Source organism: Mesoplodon bidens, assembly GCF_964165515.1.
Source record: "Mesoplodon bidens genome assembly, chromosome: 13".
Taxonomy (NCBI): domain Eukaryota; kingdom Metazoa; phylum Chordata; class Mammalia; order Artiodactyla; family Ziphiidae; genus Mesoplodon; species Mesoplodon bidens.
This window is the reverse complement of record NC_138169.1, coordinates 51,593,958-51,613,520: the sequence shown is the minus strand read 5'-3', so window position 1 is coordinate 51,613,520 and position 19,563 is coordinate 51,593,958. Positions and strand designations below refer to the sequence as shown.

General features: G+C 45.3%; 1 protein-coding gene across 7 annotated transcripts in view; it reads right to left on the bottom strand.

Annotated features, from left to right (window-relative positions):
* Positions 1-19,563, bottom strand: part of FHOD3 (formin homology 2 domain containing 3) — a 497,371-nt gene that overhangs the window by 265,659 nt on the left and 212,149 nt on the right. For all 7 annotated transcript variants that reach the window (XM_081253453.1, XM_081253447.1, XM_081253448.1 and 4 more), the window contains exon 5: positions 17,267-17,372. In XM_081253453.1, coding sequence (XP_081109579.1) covers positions 17,267-17,372 — 106 coding nt within the window. The remainder of the gene's footprint in view (positions 1-17,266; positions 17,373-19,563) is intronic.

Sequence of the window (19,563 nt, the reverse complement as noted above, 5' to 3'; positions counted from 1 at the left end):
TCTAAGACTTCTCTGCCTTATCCATATTGCACAGATTTGTTCTCTCCCTGAGATCCTCTGGACAACAGTCACTTGTTGACTCCTTTATTGAAAAGCGTTGCAAGCATCATGCTCTTTTTGAGCTGCCTGCTCAGAGAGGAACATGGAGGATCCAGGTGCAAATAAGAGTGTTTGGTCCATAAGGAGGACCCCATCCAGTTGGGGAGAAGGACAAGGGGACAAATGGTTATGAATATTCTGTGAGGTGGGAAGACCACATCCCAAGAGGGCTTTAGGGAGGGTCCCCCAAGAAGGCATCACGGGAAGGGTGTCAGGGGACAGGTGTCACAAAGGGTAAAGAGAAACCCTGCAGTAAGACAAGGAGGAGAAGAAGGGTCAGCGTGCATGAAGAGGTCAAGTACACAGTAGATGCAGACACTTGAACGCAGCTCAACCTCATGTACCTCCCAACACAGAGCCAGAGTGGAGGCCGTCTTACCCCCTTGGCAAGATAAATATTCATCTTCTCACTTCCACGGCCATAAGCCAAGCAAGTGAATGGGTCCCATGGCTGGAACATAGACTGTGGTCCAAAGGTGCTCGTAATGGTGGCTTTCAAGAGACAGCACTGCACTCAGATGACAGAAGACCCAGAAGCTGACAGAGCCAGCAGGCTTGGGAAGCTCTTGTATGCCTACGATCCTTGCCGTCAGCAGCATAGGGAGAGAAAGCCCCAAACCACTGCCCTCTGCTGTGTCCTGTGACCAAGAAGCCTGCAAAGGCAAAGGGCAAAGAACACTAGCCATTGTTCAAGAAGTCCATCAAGTTACAAGACAGGCAGCACTGCTACCATCTGTCAATGTTTGGCAGATGAGAGGAACACTCACAGGGTACTTGCTGTATATTCCAAAGAAATCCCTTTTTATGAGAAATTATACTTATTTCTCAGTGCGTGACCAGTCAGAAAATCTAATTTAGACCAGATGATTCAGATGACAATATGCCTCTGCCTGTTGATTTAAAGAGTCCAACAGCAACCACCCTGCTCAACACTGATTGGGCACAGCTCCCCGGGGGAACCGCCGGAAAGGTCTTAGATGGGATCACGCTCCCAGGAGCCTCTGCAGCATCAGCCATTGTTCCCATCCTCGGTGCCAAGGCGTCCAGATGAAGCCTCCACGGAATATCTGCTTATCCAAGCAGGTGGGGAATGAATCGTGCTTCTTAGTAGGTCTGGAAGGTTCTTACGGTCTCAACTGTAATTTACAAAAAGGTCAGCCATTCTTGGTTCCAAGCACCATTCACATTAGAACTTCAACTGATATCAGAGGGGTTTTGTAATCCATATGGAATTTAGAAACAAACCCTAAAATCACATATTTCCTTTATTTTCAAGCCTGATAATGCCTAGAAAACTTTGTGCTGTGTTTTGCCTACACGAGAATGAATAATTGATTCAAGTACCACATTTCATGTTTTATGAAATTCCCATGAAACATGATACATTAAGCTGATTCTTTTTGAAAAAAAGAAAAGCTGAATTTTGAAAAGCAAACATCTTGAACGACTGAGCAAAGAATAACTGAAAAACAGTTTTCTGTGTCTTTGAAATGGATTCTATAGGACTGAAGTACTTAAAATTTATCAACCACCTTTGGAAACATAATGCTCATGCAAGCAAAGTTGAGAGAAAAAACAGGATTTCAGGATTTTCATCCAAAACCCAACTTAATACAGTGTTTTTGTGTATATCCACCCTTACTTGATGGCTCCTATCCTCAGAGCACTGCCAAGTTCCTTGCGGTGAGGGGACTCAGTTGGAGCCCAACCCCCACCACTGCTGCTCTCTGCACAGGGCACGGGCCGTATGCGTGAACGTGTGAAGGAGTGAACGGTGTGGATGTGGAGGAAGATGAGCAAAAACCACTTCTGAAGACTTGCCCCGGAGCCCCTGTGCCTGGTCAACCATCTCTAATTCATGGGCAAGATGACCCATGTGATTGCTTACCAACTTCCCTTTTCTTCCTAAAACTCAGCCCAGGGACTTCCCTGGTGGTCCAGTGGCTAAGACTTCATGCTCCCAATGCAGGGGGCCCGGGTTCGATCCTTGGTCAGGGAACTAAGATCCCACATGCCGCAACGAAGATCCTGCGTGCCACAACAAAGACCAGGTGCACCATGTACCACAATTGCAGCACTATTTCAATAGCCAAGACATGGAAGCAACCTAAGTGTCCATCGACAGATGAATGGATAAAGAAGATGTGGCACATATATACAATGGAATATTAGCCATAAAGAGAAATGAAATTAAGTTATTTGTGGTGAGGTGGATGAACCTAGAGTCTGTCATACAGAGTGAAGTAAGTCAGAAAGAGAAAAACAAATACTGTATGCTAACACATATATATGGAATCTAAGAAAAAAAAAGTGGTTCTGAAGAACCTAGGAGCAGGACAGGAATAAAGATGCAGACGTAGAGAATGGACTTGAGGACATGGGGAGGGGGAAGGGTAAGGTGGGATGAAGTGAGAGAGTGGCACTGACATATATACACTACCAAATGTAAAATAGATAGCTAGTGGGAAGCAGCCGCATAGCACAGGGAGATCAGCTCAGTGCTTTGTGTCCACCTAGAGGGGTGGGGTAGGGAGGGTGGGAGGGAGGGAGACGCAAGAGGGAGGGGATATGGGGATATATGTATACATATAGCTGATTCACTTTGTTATACAGCAGAAACTAACACACCATTGTAAAGCAATTGTACTCCAATAAAGATGTTAAAGAAAAAAAACTCATGTTTTTTTTAACATGTAAAGATGTTAAAAATAATAATAATAATAATAAAAGACGTGATACAGCCAAATAAATAACTATTTAAAAAAAGAAAAAGAAAAGAAAAATAAAACTCAGCCCAATCTTTTTCAGACCTCCATGTCCTCTCCTAATGCTGGCATACTGGAAACACTGAACTTTCTTCTGGATCACCTTCTCCTTTAGTTGCCCATTGGTGTGCAGCACAGAGCCCTTTAACTGCATGGGCCTGGACTCCACCAGTAGTTGAGAGGTCCCAGGGAGCAGCCACCACCCTAGTGAGGGGTCTCAGGAAAGTGTAAGAGACGATGACTCCAGCAGCAGCAGGGCACCGTGGGGGGCTCAGCTGGAATGGGCGGCAGGCATGTGGTTGCCTGTAAGGCCCAAGAAGAAAATACAAAGTCATTGTCCTCATGAAGCCTTCCCCTAATGGCTCCCCAAGATGTTGGCCTCTTGTGAGGTCACACGGTATTTTGTACCAATTTTAGCGCTCTTTGTATGGCGATTGTTTGTATATAATTGTATTCGCTTCCTTTTGCTATATAACAAATTACCACAAGCTTAGCAGCCTAAAACAACATATATTTATTATCTCACAAATTCCATGGGGCGGGAGTCCGGGCACAGCTTAACTGGGTCCTCCGCTCAGGGTGTCTCAAGGCTGCAATCAAGGTGTCATCTGGGGCTGTGGTCCCATCTGAGGCTTGGGCTTGCCTTCCAAGCTTATGTGGCTGTTGGCGGCATTAGTCTCCTTGCAGCTGTAGAACTCATGGCAACTTGCTTGTTCAAGGTCAACAGAAGAGCGTGTCCCACCCAGAATGAGCTTCCTTTTAACGGGTTCAAATTCAACTGATTTGGGACCTTAATTACACCTGTAAAACCCTTTCGCCTTTACCATATAATGCAACCTAATCATGGTTTTGTGATATTCACACATCCATCATAATCACAGGTCTTGTCCACACTCAAGGGGAGAGGATTATATAGGGCACAGACCGGGGAAAGGAATCTTTTGGGTCATCTTAGAACTCTGCCTTGACTACAGTATGCCTGTCACTTTCCCAACTAAATTTAAGCTTACTCTCCTTAGCACCTTATTCTTGGACTTAACAGCACAACTTGTAATTATTTAGTTTGTATCGTTCTCTGCTTCTCTATACTCAGGCCCCAAAGTGACTGACTCAGGTAAGGTAATCAGGTCACACTCACTGACGAATGAATGAACCAACCCAACTTCATTTACTGAGGCCTCCAACCAGAGACAAATTAGAGCCACAAACTAACAAAAAGCAACGAAATATAAAATTGCGAGGAGGTCAATCTTCTTGCAACCCTCCAGTTAAGACCTGGTGGAAAGGACAGGAAGAGCATCTGGAATGAAGGGTGTGGGGCAGCTAGGTGCACACAGGGAGAGAAACTATCTGGACGAGGGCGGTGGTATGGAGAGATACCAGGGAAGTCAAGAAGGCAGCCAAGGAGGTGGCCCTATTGTGGGCCTCGCTCCCAACCCACTTCTCCAGCCCAGCCATGTTTAAGTAGTGAGTCCAACCCACAATGCTTCTGTGAGTCTTCTGAGTTCCCAGTCCTCAGGCTCTGGAGAAAGAGCAAGGCCACCACTGTCCCCTGTGCTCCTGACCTCACCATGTACAGATGAACTCCTGGATAGAAACCAACACTCACCCTGCTAATCCTTCAAACTCTTGCAGATAAATTTGAATGCTGGCCCCGAAATGACTAAGGGCAGTTTATCTTTCTATTCAATGACTTGGCTGGAATCTATGCCATGTAACCAGATGGTCTTCTTTGAAATTTTCTGAAAAAGGACAACATAGGCTTGGTGGTGGCCTGGGGAATCCTATAACAACTGCTACAGAACATGCAGAAGAGGGAGAGTCAAATGGCTCTGCTTCCATCCCTTCTGCTTTTTATGTTTCACTTAGAATCACAGAAATCTCAGAGCTGGAAGGGATCGATGAGGTCACCCAGTAGCACCCTACCCAACCCTAGCAGCCCTAACAGGCCACCAACCTGGGCTCTGGTGGAACATTTCCAATGCAAAGCAGTGTGTTCTGGGGTGGGAAAACTAATTGTCCCACACACCTGTCTGAAATCAACTCAACAAACATTCCGAAAATGCCTAGTGTTCCCCAGAATAAGCAAATGCCATATTTGGTATCCTGCTCTCACTCCCCACGTCTCAAGCTGTTGACAGACATCACTAATCAGTCATGGCACTCTTTCCTGCTGATGCTGGATGTGGCTTCAGAATCCTCAACAGAATGCTCCAGAAAGTCACCACTGATCAGTTTACATTGGCAAGAGAAATCAAGTCATCTTCCAACTCTCTTCTTGGAGCTCGTCTTCAGTCAAAAACCACTTTCCTGTAACTCCTACTCATTGCTCCTAATCTGCCTTTAAAAGCAACAATTTTGTCCCTTCCTCCAAAAACAACCCTTACTTATCTAACTACATCTAAACTTATTCCCTACTTAAACCCTTGCAGGATCAAGGCCAGCTCCAAGGACAGGGTTACCTGGGAGAGAAAGGAGTCGAGCTCTAATTCTGGGACAGTCAGGTGCCCTCACAGTGTTTCAGGAAAACCTGGAGCCAAAAAGGCACTGGGGGCAGAGATGAGTGTGTGCGGCATGGGCCACGGAGCACTGTTCTGCCTGCGGGAACGGACTCCAGAAATGAGTCAGGCCAGCTTAGCACAGGAGTGGCTTTGGCAGAGCCTGGCTTTCAGGAGCTGGGGAAAGAAGAGGCAGGGGAAAGGAAGCAAGGGATAACGCGGTTGATGTAACAAGGGTACCAAAAACCAACTCAGAGGAAAACCCTCCAAATCACACTTCATCATTTAGCATATGACTGCTGTCCCCCGTTTCACATCTTCTGCACACTTACCCACAATCACTCAGAAAACAAGACAGAGCTCTGTGTCATGTCTCTGGGGACTCCCCTTTCTCTCTCTCTCTCTCTCTCTCTCTCTCTCTCTCTCTCTCTCTCTCTCTCTTTCTCTCTCTCTTTTTTCTTTCTTTCTTTCTTTCTTCCTTCCTTCCTTTCTTCCTTCCTTTCTTTCTTCATCACATAGAACTCTGTGTCATGTCTCTGGGGACTCCCCTTTCTCTCTCTCTCTCTCTCTCTCTTTCTTTCTCTCTTTCTTTCTTTCTTTCTTTCTTTCTTTTTTCATCAAATATCTGTTGAAGATCTACATGACACCAAAGAGCAGGCTGGAGCTGGGGCCACAAAGTCTGTGAGTTCCTGACACCAAGGAACTCATAACATATCTATTTTGGTGGCAGGTACATAATTCCTTGAGAACCAAATCCAGTTATAAAGTATAACCCATTTTTGTGTGTATTTTATCTCAGGAAATCATGACAAATTTAAAATCAAGATATACACTGAATCTGAAAAAGAATATATGTACACACATATATATAACTGAATCACTTTGCTGTACACCTGAAACCAATACATTGTAAACTAACTATACTTCAATAAAGAAAATGGTAAAAATATCAAGATATTCACTATATTGATGAACTGAACTAGTAAGCTTATCAAAAAGAAAAATTCAATAATTTGGCATTTTTTTCTAAGTACCAAAAACAAATCAACGTGTGCTGTAGTGCTTCCAAAAGAAGAAGATCTGGTGAGCTAAAGCTTCAGATTAGCAAGTCCAGGCTCTGTCGAGTTCTTAGTACAAACCAGCAGCTTCCTCAAGAGTTGTGAGTTCTCTTCCCTGCAGACATTCTATCATTCATCTACTCTCTCCTTCAGCCGCTTTTCACTGAGCTCCTAAAATGTGCCTGGCGTCAAGGATGGGAACTGACACGAAGGCAGCCAAGTACGGTGCAGGGAATTAGCCTAGGGTCTGGCCTATAGTCTATACTCAACAAATATTTATTGTCAGTGAGGTGAGTGTCAAGATCAGGGTATATACCATTGTAAAGCAATTATAGTCCAATAAAGATGTTAAAAAAAAAAAAGATCAGGGTATGCAGAGAGCGCCAAAATACCAGAGGGGCAATGGAAGGTCTCCTGCAGAATACTGTATCTGAGCCTCATCCTGAGGACAAGCAGGAAGCAAAGGATAAAGCGCGAACCAGGTGAGAAAGGGTGAGGCTGAGGCCAGGCAGAGAGCTGAACAGGTACACAAGGGTAGGACCAAGGTGGGCGCTACCCACATGGGAGGGCCAGGACTTCATCTGAGGATGAGAAAAGCCACTAGCCATGTATGCCAAGGACCGAGGAGACAAGCTGGTCACTGTAGAAGGTCAACCAGGCAACAGGGGGCAAAATGGACCATGGAAGGCAGGGTTGAAAGCAGAGAGACTAGGACTAGTCTCTCTCTAGCAGAGAGACTAGTTAGGGGGCTAGGAGAGCAGATCAGGAAGGAAAAAAAATGATGGTCTGACCTCAGACTCTAAAACTGGGAATGAAAAGAGATGAAAGGACTTGAAAGGGGGTGAAGGGTAGAAGAGCCCAAATTTGATAGTTGATGATTACAGAGAGTGAGTGAGAGAGAGGGGTCTGGGAGGCCTCCAGTAGTACCCGAATATGATGGATGACTGTGATCTTCATCCATATGCTGGATAGACCCATGGTGTGCTGGCTGGGGGTGAAGCTGTCGGGTTGGGGTTTGGACATAGTGCACTGGGGACACCCAAGACACACCAGCTCCGCAGATCTGAGGTGCTGCAGAGTGATCTGGGCTTGGGGACCTCGTGCACATCAGTGGCTGGGGAAGTCATAGTGCCCAGAGAAAGAGCGATGCCCTGCAGGAGGCTGGCTCAATCTACCAAGAGCCCTCAAAACTCCAAAAGGCAAGAATCTATGAACGCAGAAACTGACATTTCCCCAGTAAATCGCAGCCAGGAAAATAACTTTAAACTATGTTTGAGGCTAGGTTTAAAATTTGCTTAAGACATTCTATTCTATCGTAAGCCTGGATTTGTAAGCAGAAACCCTATAAAGGATCATATGTGAGATAAGGTTATGGCCAAGGAAATAACAATTGTGATTCAAGGTACACCTTGTCAGCAGTTCCTCTGGAAAAGTCCAGTGAACAAGGAGAGAAGAACGGAGTGCAGAGGCACATCTTCGGTGTAAATAAAGTGGAAAAATTCCTGATGAACACAGAGCAACGAGACTCAGTCGCGGAAAATTCCACACATCAGAATGGCCAAATAACTCTGTTTTTCTTTTTTCCTTCTCATCTCAGATAAAAGAAGAAGATGGGGGCTGCTAATGGAGAGGAAAATTCTGGAGAAATCTCTTTGGCTGTGACTATGACAGGGTGAAGTGCTCGAATGCACGACTGAACAAAATAGCAAGGGTTTTTAGGGGTTTTTTGGCAAGGGGGTTGGTTTTGTTTTTTTTTTTTTACCTTGGTCTGCAAACTGGCCTGAATTTCTGGAGGGCTATGACTCTACACAGAACACGAGGTGAATTTTAAAGAAGCATCTTATCAATCCAGGAACAAGTCAAGCTTAAATTATGATAATAATATTAAGTTAAACCATTCAGCTTTGCCATTTCTACGGTAAAAAAAAAAAAAAAAAAAAAAAAAAAGGTCGTGGACTTCCCTGGTGGTCCAGTGGTTGAGAATCCGCCTGCCAATGACACGGGTTCGAGCCCTGGTCCGGAAAGATCCCACATGCCGCAGAGCAACTAAGCCCGTGTGCCGCAACTACAGAAGCTCGTGTGCCTAGAGCCCGTGCTCCGCAACAAGAGAAGCCACCGCAATGAGAAGCCCGCGCACTGCAACAAAGAGTAGCCCTGATTCGCCACAACTAGAGAAAGCCCGCACATAGCAACGAAGACCCAACGTAGCCAAAAATAAATTAAAAAAAAAACAACTTTTTTTTTAATGGTCACATATCAGCAATTTCACATGATTTGGCCTAATGATGCTCCAGGCCGGGGATAATGTTGACCAGGTAGACCTAGCCGTGTATTGCTTCATAAAGACTATCCTGTGAAGTGCTTCTTTTTACTACTTAACAGAATTGAACAGAATTAATCACTGATTTTTACTTCAGAAAAATTAAAACTTGAAGGAAAAGCCTCATTCGTTCTAAGGTAAACTTACCAAAATAAGTGTCATCTAATTATAGGGAAAAAATACCTTGCAAGGGAGTGAAGAGGAAAGCCCAAAACCATGTTTAAAGCTGGAAGTACTCATCTAGAGTTAGATGTTAAAGGCAGATACCCTGCTTGCTGCCCAATGTGGTGAAGGGCTCAGGGTCATGCATGTTGCCTGCTTCACCTGCGGTCTAACCCAGCACCTGCCTCTCTCACCTGAGAACCCAGAGGAAAAACAAAGGGCGCTTTGTCCCATCGAAGTTCAGGACCCGGCTCTGGCCTTCCCTTGCCCCCTCACCCACCTGACCCCACGTTCCTGCACGCAGTGCTGCAGACTGAGGGCCTGGCAGAACCCAGAGCATAAGCGATGATGATTCTGATGAGTTCGCACTTCCAGAAAAATAGCAGCACAACCAGAAGCCTCCAAACCCCCTCCTTACCAAACTACCCAAACGACCAATGAGAAGCACAAGTGAAGAAGAGATTCCACGAGCCCTGAGACTGGGGTAACAACCACACCCCACGGCCTTTGAGGGGTCCATCTAGATACACCAGAGACTGCAGCTGGCCGTGGGGAATGGTGTGTCCAGCAACCAGCTCCCTCTCCTGGGAGAAAGTCCTGAAGAAAAGCTGGGCAAGTCCACAGTATCCCATGGTCATGCGGGCCACGGGAAAGGCATAAAGTACCCCAGCATGAGTCCATTTTTGGCCCCTGTGCCTGAACAGGCTGAGAGAGGAAAGACATAAGTGCAGCTCTAGACTCTTCTCTGACCCATTTCTTTAAGAGGGGTACAGGCCTGACACAGGGTGAGGACGGCAAGGGTGGCAAAAGGGGCCACAGATGGGACACTCAGAGCACTCGGGGTGACCCTTCTATCACCACACACCAACAGCAGCGGCAGGAGTGACTCAGCCTCCCTCCCCAAGCAGGGCGGGCTGTGGCTTTCCTGCCCGGACCAAACCCCTCACAGCAGGTTTGTGGCTGGTTCAACCTGGAGGCCATGTCCCCAACAGCGTGCCAGGTGTGTGAGCAGAAAGGTCAGGCTGAGGTGAGATACACCAAGGCACAAAGAACATTAGACACCAAACGCAGAGGTCTCAAAAACCACAGCGGAGAAGAAAAACAAATAAACAAACAAAATGTGGAGACCACATCCCACGGCTATGAGTGGCCCAGCTTCTCCAGCTATTCCCAGCACTGACAGTCTCCAGCAGGCATGCTACTCATCCAAGTCCTCAAAGGAAGAGTTGCGACATGCAAACACAGAGGAAGAGGAAGCTAACTCTCCCTCAGGGAAAAGGACCTCACCATGAGCCTGACTGACTTAACCAAGCCGTTGCCACAACTGAGGAACCCAGGCCCCAAGACACAGAGTGTTCCCTGATTAAAACAAAATGAGGAGGGCAAGAGAGACCTCTCTTAGATGACATTCCCAAACCAAGTTTACAAAATAAACAGGAAAAAGACCCAAGAGAATCCTTTCATCCTTTCATGTGGTAAATACCAGACCTAATTCAAAAATGAATAAGTAAGAAAAAAAAAAATACAAACACACCTGGGGGGATATGCATAAAATTCTGTAACAAACAAGAAGGAAATGGACATTGCACACAAGAGTTAGATGGAGAACTTGCAAAGGATTTGTCCCGGGCCATGAAAGAGCATGCAGGCAATAGTTTTGAATTTTTAAATAAGGATGTCAATTCTTCCCAAATTAATGGACAAAATTAACACAATGACAAGTAAAATTTACAAGCCACTTTAAAAAAATGACTATAAAATTGGTCTGTAGGAATAAGTGCACCCTAATGACCAGGAATGACAAAGATTACAAAAAAAATGATCACCCTCGACCTGGGGTAAATAAGCAGAAGTGGAGATCACTGGTGGAAACATAAATTCACACATCCCTAGACGGCAATTATTCAAGCAAAAGCAACACAAAAATGTACATACCTTTGAACCCAACAACTCTAAGCAACAGATATTTACTTCTCACAGTTCTGGAGGCTGAATGTCCAAGCTCAAACTGTCCACAGAGTTGGTTTCTCCTGAGGCCTCTCTCCTTGACTTGTAGATGGCCGTCTTCTCCCCATGTCTTCACATCATCTCCCCCTGGACAGATCTGTGTCTCAATCTCTTCTTCTTATAAGGATACCAGCCATACTAGATCAGGGCCCAGTGATCTCATTTTAACTTAATTACCTCTTTAAAGGCTCTGTCTTCAAATACAGTCATGTTCTGAGGGATTGGGGGGTCCGATGTCAAAATATGAATTTGAGGGGTGCATAATTCAGCCCATTACGGGTAGTTACTGCATTAATATCATTGATTATTATTGATAACAACCGTCATACTTACAATTCAGTCTTTTACTTAGACCTTTCTATGAGCTCTTTAAGCTTCACAACACTCCTATAAAGAAGGTATTATCTCCCTTTTACAGGTGAGGGAGCAGCGGTTTAAAGAAGTTACAGAATTGTGCCAAGGTCTAGGAGCCAACACAAAGCCAGCTGCCAAGGTCCACTGATCCCTTCCAGGAGACATGGTTGACAACATATGTACAGTACACTTCATTTTTGTAAAAGGCATGTGCAAAGCAAGTATGTACATGGGTGGGTAGAATATGGTCTTCGTTTTGTGGGATTATGGGTGATTTTCATGTTTTTCTTTTTATGCTGTTTGCTTTTCAGACAATTGTGTGCTCACAAATTATACAATAAAAAGTTATAAAGCTATTTCTGTTTTAAGAAAAATATCTACATCACTCAGTTTTTACAAAGTTTTCTTGTCAGCCATGTCCATCTTTGGCCACCTTTACGTCACTGACCTTGATGCTCTGACACTCTCATCTCTGCAGGTCCAATTTGGCCCAATGGGTTGCTAATTTGTGCCAGCCAACATGACTCCTTACTGAAAATGGCTCCTGTCACACTGACTGACCAAGAGGAGAAACATCAAGTGAAGGAAGATTCTGCCCTTGACACTGGTCTCAACTTCCCCCTCCCCGGGCGGCTGGTGACAAACACTACTAGGACACTTGTGCTGTTGTGTCATCCACACAACTGGCCACATGGCTGCCATGATTGATTCCTGAAGTCTTGACCCGACAAGAGGTAAGAAAGAGGAAGTTCCCTCCGAGACAGTCCGGTGCACCTCAGGACTAGGGTAAGGGGGTGGAGGAGAGTCAGGCCAGGCTGGAGGGTAGCGAACACAGCAGCCAAGGGATGCTTGATTGAGGAAGTAAGCAGCTCTCCCCCTTCTGTGCTCATCTCCTCACCTTGGTGCCAATTTGGGCCCCTCCCTACCCTCCCCATCTATAGTCTGAACCCAACCTCTGCTCTCCTCTTTCACTCTGAAATGTCAAAAGATAAACTTCTAAGTTTTCCTGGGATGCAGGATGTTAGTTTAATCATCATTTGATTACCATCTGATCATTTTGTATCGCTGCCTGGTTCCTGGTGATGTAGATTCCAACAGAAGCTATCTGACCACAAGCCCTGATCCTCATTAACAGACCCCCTAATACACAAGGCATTTCCCCCCCTATTAGTTTAAGTGATATTTGGCAAGGCACTGAAATTCTCTGGTTCCGGTTTTTCCAAGGACACCTGAAGTCTGGATTTTTTTTATGTCAAATCTCCCAATTTTTAAATGTTGACAGCCATTAAAACGTTTTTAAAAAACACAGGAGCAAACAAAATATCTGCAGTTTTCTCCTAAAATGAAAGGGTTGAGCTAAAGGAGCTCTAAGATCTTATCCAGCTCTGATAATGACTAAGGTACTTTAGGATTAATAGGTACTTTGCTTTAGGTGAAATGATCAAATCTAATTTTTCCATGTAAAACTAGCCCTTAAGAGGCAGCTTCTCTGGAGGTATAGCCAGAAAAGGCAACTGGTCTCACTGATCCTACTTATCTCTTTCTCTTTTCTTCCCCAAAGCAGATCACCTATATGCAATTTCTAAACACGTGAGACGTTTTCGATACAGCGTATAGTGGTTCAGAGGCAGCACCTCCCAGGGAGCTTCTCCAGGGCAGAGCTGTATCCTGGTTTTATCGGCTCATTCCCAGGGACTGACAGGGCCCATCGTGAAGGCTCAGCATGTGTGCGCAAAGTTTAAGTTCCCAGGAATATAGTTCTCAAGGTCCTACTTCAATAAGAATAATTGTGAGATATAAAATTCCACTATAGATATATATTAGATACTGGTGATCACACACACACAAACCCTTTAGATCATTAGCTATAGCCATCCAAAAATAATGTCGGATAAATAGTATTTCTACATGTGGTGCATTTAAGACCTCTTCCCAGCAGCCGGCTCACATTTTTGGAGAGTGCTAGGCTACACCATAACTCAAAACCTATCTTTACCTCTCAGCAGATGCATCCTCAACACAGAGCAACAGATTCCTGGGCCTTAAAAAGAAAGAGCTGACAGAAGGCTGAGTGCAAAAATAAAGATAATTTAAACGAGTCCTAAAAGCAGATGTGGAAAGGACTGGGTCCTCCAAATGCTCGTGTTTCCTTTGCATCCGGGGGCCTCACATATGGTCACACAGAAACAGGAAACTTCATGAAGGGCACGCTCCTCCACAGCACGGTGACAACTGGCCCACCTTACGGCTTGTAAGAGAGTTTTTCAACTCTGTCCGGACCCAGTTTTGAGGCTCTGGTTAGAAGTCAGTCAGTCCCCTTCTCCAGCAGCGCAAGTCCACACTCCCAACCCGCAGCCATGTGGGCTTCTCACATGCCAGAGCCCCGGGGCCCACTGACATAATGCAAACTGGCCAATCCTAAACCTGCTCACCCCGCCTTGTGTGTAAACCACAACAGAGGTGCCTGCCCTCGCCCTCCACTCTGCTTCCCCCGAGTGGCCCAGAGCGGGCATGACGTGTTCTCCCCGGGGAATGGTGAGTTACAAAACTAAAAACCTCTTCCCAGTTTCTCTCTCTTGCTCTGCAACAGGCCTCACCATCCTTCACCCAAGGTAATTTGGTTAAAATGAGGTGGGACAAAGAGGCAATTCAAAGGTTGTCCTTGATTGCAAATGTCTGGTGGCTGCCGGCAGCTGATCACAACCTAAAAAAGCCTACATGCCTTCAAGGTCAGGAAGGGGTAACTCAACATGCGGGCTGGGGAAAAACGATAGTTTCCTCGTATCAAAACACAAAGGTCACAGCCTAAGAAATCTGTCCTTTACAGCCCTCAGAAGTACACTTTCCTGGCACGGGCTTCAGTCAGATATGTCCAAATGTGCTGATGTGTGTGCACCCAGTGCCCTGGTCACCCCGAGTCTTCTGAGACTCAGCGGAAGTGGGGTGGGCATGCAAAGGCCCCCTCGGCTGCATGGAAAGCAGGACATCTTGTAATAACCTGAAAGGGAGGGAGTGCTCGCTCGTTTCCCAGGTAACAGATGGTAGCCGTCTGGCCTCCATTAAATAGACATCACTGGAAAATCAAAATCAGAAGGCAAGGCCTTGGTGGTGGCAGTGGAAACTCAGAGGCAAGTAAGGATCTTACCTCGGTGGCATTTTCTTCAGGGACAGAGAAGCAGCAGGTGGCTGGCAGGGTTCTCCCTTGGCTGTGCTTGGGAGTTCTGATTCTCAAGCATTCGTTAACTGCTTTTGGTACCTTTCCAGGGCAGATCAGAACACTGCAGATTAATAAACCACTGCACACACTGGGGCGGAGAGCCTAGCTGAAGTATCCGTGTCAACACCATCTTTCATTACCGCCAAGTACCACTGACACAATTCACCATTTGGGACCTTGCACAACCACTGAGCTTACCCTGCCCCTGTACGATGATGCACTCAGTGGCAGGGAGGCCCTCTCTCCCTCCAGCCAGACCACCACCGGGCCGCTTACTGGAAGGCTTTCTCCGCTGGGCTGAGTTTTTCCTTCCCAAGTCCCTCTATGTGGCAGACACGAGTAACCTGCAGGCACAAAGGCAGGCCTTTCTCTCTTGCTACATCCCCTTACAGTCCAGGAAGCCAAACACCCACTGTGCCAGCCTCCCTAGCAGCTACAGGCAGCCATACAACCCAGTTCTAATCCATGGGAGGTCTGCGGGGGGCTCCTGATGAGAATTTTGCTTTCCTGATAAGAGGGGGCTGACCACCGCTGGCAGAGCCACCCTCCTCACCACAGACTTGAATGCAGATGAACAAAGATGCTCACACTGATGATGGCTCTATAAAAATGCACATATACACTCCTAGGTAAGGGTCAGAAGAATAAAGATAAACATGTAGATGGTTATTAGTTCCATACAGGTGTGTGTAGGTCTGTGCATTCATACCAGCGCCCACTGGGGAAGACTTTTTCTTTTTTTTTTTTTTTTTTTTTTTTGCGGTATGTGGGCCTCTCACTGTTGTGGCCTCTCCCGTTGCGGAGCACAGGCTCCGGACGCACAGGCTTAGCGGCCATGGCTCACGGGCCCAGCCGCTCCGCGGCATATGGGATCCTCCCAGACCGGGGCACGAACCCGTATCCCCTGCATCGGCAGGCGGACTCTCAACCACTGCACCACCAGGGAGGCCCAACTTTTTCTTTTTTAAGTTAAAATGATGCATACTTTAAACCTCGCAAAAAATACGCTGTCAATTTGGACCCATTATTCAGAATTAGGCCATTTTAGGTGTATTTCTTTCCATGTGGTTCAACTTATGAGCATCCATGGCATAAGTAACCTGGAAAATAAAATAGAGGAATTGCTCCCACCCTTATTCCTATGCCATCCCCTCTTCCAGGTGTTGGGCCAGCGTGGATGGAAATGTAAGAATGAGAATCAAGGCTCGTATGCATTTCTTCAGACACAGAAGGACAGCTGCATTCAGAGGCAACACAGCAGGACAAAGTTTATGGTTAATTTGGTACACGTACCATAAAGTTTCCATATAAATGTTTTAATCATACTGAGACTAGAAATCATAAAATTCATCCATAAAGCATCTCTGCTGACAGCTTATAATGAGGACCTACCACACACCCAGGGAAAGATGGAAGGTAGACAAAAGGAGGTGCCTCCCCGGACTCACAAACACCGTGGAGCTGAGAAACTGAGGCTGAGGAACCCTCTCTCACACGCACACTTGGCATTTATCAAAATGAACAGAAACAATTAACACTGACTTAAAAATACGTCCCTAAAACTCTTTTTAAATGAGCCCTCAGTTTTCCCTTTTGCTTTTGCCCTTGTTGCAGTGGCTCTCCAGGAGCAGAGAAAATGGGGAAGGATTCAGAGAGTTCGAGGTGCTGGGTCACAACTCAGAATGTAAGGAACCTTCTCAGGGTAAAACACAACAGGACACTGCAGGAGACTTTCGTTTTGCCTGCCTCATCCAACTCTAACCAAGGACATTTGATATTAAATCACACGTTTCGTGTATTTTTCCTTCATCCAAGGGAAAGAAAAGGAGGTATTTCTTTTTCCTTATATGAACACGGAGTTGTGGAGTTACAGGCATAGATGCAGAAGGGGGAACAGAACCTTGATCAGTCATGATGTGCCCCAGTGCCTGACCACGGTCCTTGCTCAACTTCACCCTAGAGGAAATGATTTTTTAGGCAAACACTCAACCTCTTTGAGACTCAGATTTTTCAACTGCAAAATGAAGATAATATTGAACTATATTAAATTTTTCATTTGGTAAGTCAAAACTGTTGATAACAGCTATGTCATATGGTCCAACCTAATAATTCCTGCCCTGCCGATTCACAGATTTTACAGAATCAAATAAAATTATTTATAGGAAGGTGCACAAAAATACTCAAACTCTGAAAAGAGCATTAACTTTATGAACTGGAATGGTAATCAGTGCTTCAAACACCACACACGCACCACTTTGTAAAAAACGAAATTACGGAGGTAGCTTTCAGCATCCTTCTTTAAAATGCAAATTCTGGGCCCACCCCAGACCTACCAAGTCAGAAACAGGAGGACCTGGTGAGGAATGTACACTTCCTACAGGAACTCCCAGTGATAACCCAAGTCGGTGACAATATTTTTCCCAGGAAATAACTGGCCTCTTCAGTTTTGAGGGGTTTTCTGTTCAAATGCAGGCCTTACCCAAGGCCACTTGGTGTGTACCTTTCCTCACCAAATAAAAGTGATTATAAAGAACCTAGTGTGCAGAATATTCTTTTCTTAATAACTGGGAAGAGACTACAGGTAAAGTCAGTAAAATGAACTTAGTCACTGATTAGTTACGAGGAATCGATAAAACCTGAAGGGGTCTTCTTTTGCTACAGGATGTCTTCATCTCCTTACTCCGTAACCAAATCTTTCAAAAAGCTCTCAGTATCGAAGTTCCTGGAGGTGACCCCAGACCCTCCTTGCAGCAGGGGCTGCCCACCCCACGCCCAGCATCACTTACCCCTCAGAATGTAGTTCTGATAATTCTGATCTGCCTCAGCTCCCACCTTGATCAAACACGTCAGACCTTCAGCCACTACAAATTCATGCACCAAATCCTTGTCATCCTGGCAGGAAACAGGGAAAGAGAGAGAGAGAGAGAAAAAAAAAAAGACTTCAAATACTGTCCCAGTCCAACCTCCATCCAGGCTGTTCTGTGAAAACTATGTACAAGCCTTTGACGCCAGACCGCGACCTCTGAAGATTGTTCTGCTCTATTCAAATGAGGCATCTTAACTGTTGCCAGAGGAATTTTACAGCCAGTCTTCACATCGTTGTTTGCCAAAGACCAATTACTGCCTTCTGGGCAATCTAATAAAGATAAAGCAAATGAATCCCCCGACTGTCAGGAATACTTATAGTGATCTGTTTTTCATTCTTTAGAAATCACCAGGCTCCGTATCCCCACAGGTCCCGAGGGACCAGCCACATGAAGCCTGCTGAGTTTCAACACAGGAAACACTGGGCTGCAGCACAGACCATCTTGTAAAGGATTCAAAGCAACTCGTGTGTTTCAAAAGACAGTCCCTAAAGATGGTTACAAGCATCTTGCAAATGGTATCTGAGAAAGTAGGGGAGCAGTTTCTCCACCTCCCAAGTTGTGCAGCTTGCAGAACAAGCAAGGACGCAGAGCACAGAACCGGCCGTGTGTCTGGAGCGGCTACACGGTCGCTCAAAAGAGCCACGGCGGTCAGCCTGAAGACCGGATCACAGAAGGCAAGACCTGGAAGGAATCGCAGGAGTCATCTAATCTGGTGGTTCTCAAAGAGGTCTCCAGACCCACAAGCACCTAAGCATCACCTGGAAACTTGTTAAAAATGCAAAATACCCAGCCCCACCCTGACTTACTGGATAGGAAACTCCACTGTGGAGCCTGGCAACCTGTGCTTAAAAAGCCCTGCAGGGGATTCAGAGGTGCTCAGATCCTTCTCACCTCTGACTCCCTCACATCAGGATCATCTGCAGAACTTAAAAAAGGAACAGGAAGCAAGTCCCTGCCCAGATGGGTTTAATCCGAATTTCTGGGGTGGGGCCCAGGCTCTGCTATTAAATTCCCAAGGAAATCCTAAAGGGCAGCCAGTTCAAGAATCATTGATCTAATCCTACCTTCCCTTTACAGATGAAGACTCAAAACGGGCAAAACTTTGGCCAAGATGACCTAATTATGGTCCGGCCAGCCCCCAAATCCAGTCCTTTGCCTCGAGTACCAAGTTCCATGGAGCTCTATGAGAGGGATTTTTCCACTACTGTTTCAGGAGATTTCCTCAGTTGGACACTGCCTTGTCTCAAACACAGCTAGGATACATTCATCTTCAATTATAACAACAGAGCAAAAATAAAAAACCTCAGTGATGTAAACAGTAGAAAGCTTAATGGAATAATGAAAGGTTATTATTATAGGAATGGTCAGCAACCATGGTTTACCTCCAAAAAAGAAAAAATAATTTAGACAAACTGGTATAATTCTCCCATCTCCACATTGAAATCAGCCCCTCATTTTAATTTTATGGCATTTTCCAATTATATGGAAGGAGGACAGTGAGCTAACGGGGAGGTGGGGAGAGGGAAGCAGGGGGCAGGCCAGGCAAATGCTCCCTTTGAACCAAGAACACACTCAACATTCAGAGGGCACTGGGGGGAGGGGTGAGCACTGCTGTGCCCCGAACGTAATGAAAGACAGCTGTGTTAACTCAGACTTTAAGATAATCATGGCATTGGAAGCAAGAGAAAATGGGACAATATCATGAGTTTTTGGAAAATTACTTTACACTCATATGTATAAAGGAAATAAAAATAATTCTCCCTCCATCCATATTCTTTTCCACCAGCATATGTGAAAAGTGAACATTTAGATGAGCTCATGTCTAGTCAGAAAGTTTTTCCAAGCATGTAACAAATGTTTATTACTTTAAAACTAGATTCACACATGACTTCATGGTGAAAAAGTGAGAACAAGCTCTCAAGAAACCACTCAAGCTAATCACTAATATTAATATAGCAGAGAGCTGACTGTCTGGAAAAGGCACTTGGAAAAAAACACTGGACAGTGTTTATAAAAATAATTCAGAACCCTAACTAATATTTATGCACATATGTAGATAAGGCACTTAGAAAATAAAAGTGTATGAATGATTAATGTAGAAAATATCTTCCAAATTGGCAATGTACAAGATTTTGAACACACATCTTGAAGTACACAGGCATTAATAAATGATTTTTAAAACATTGGTTTCTAACTAGAGCGAAGTCAACATGTTA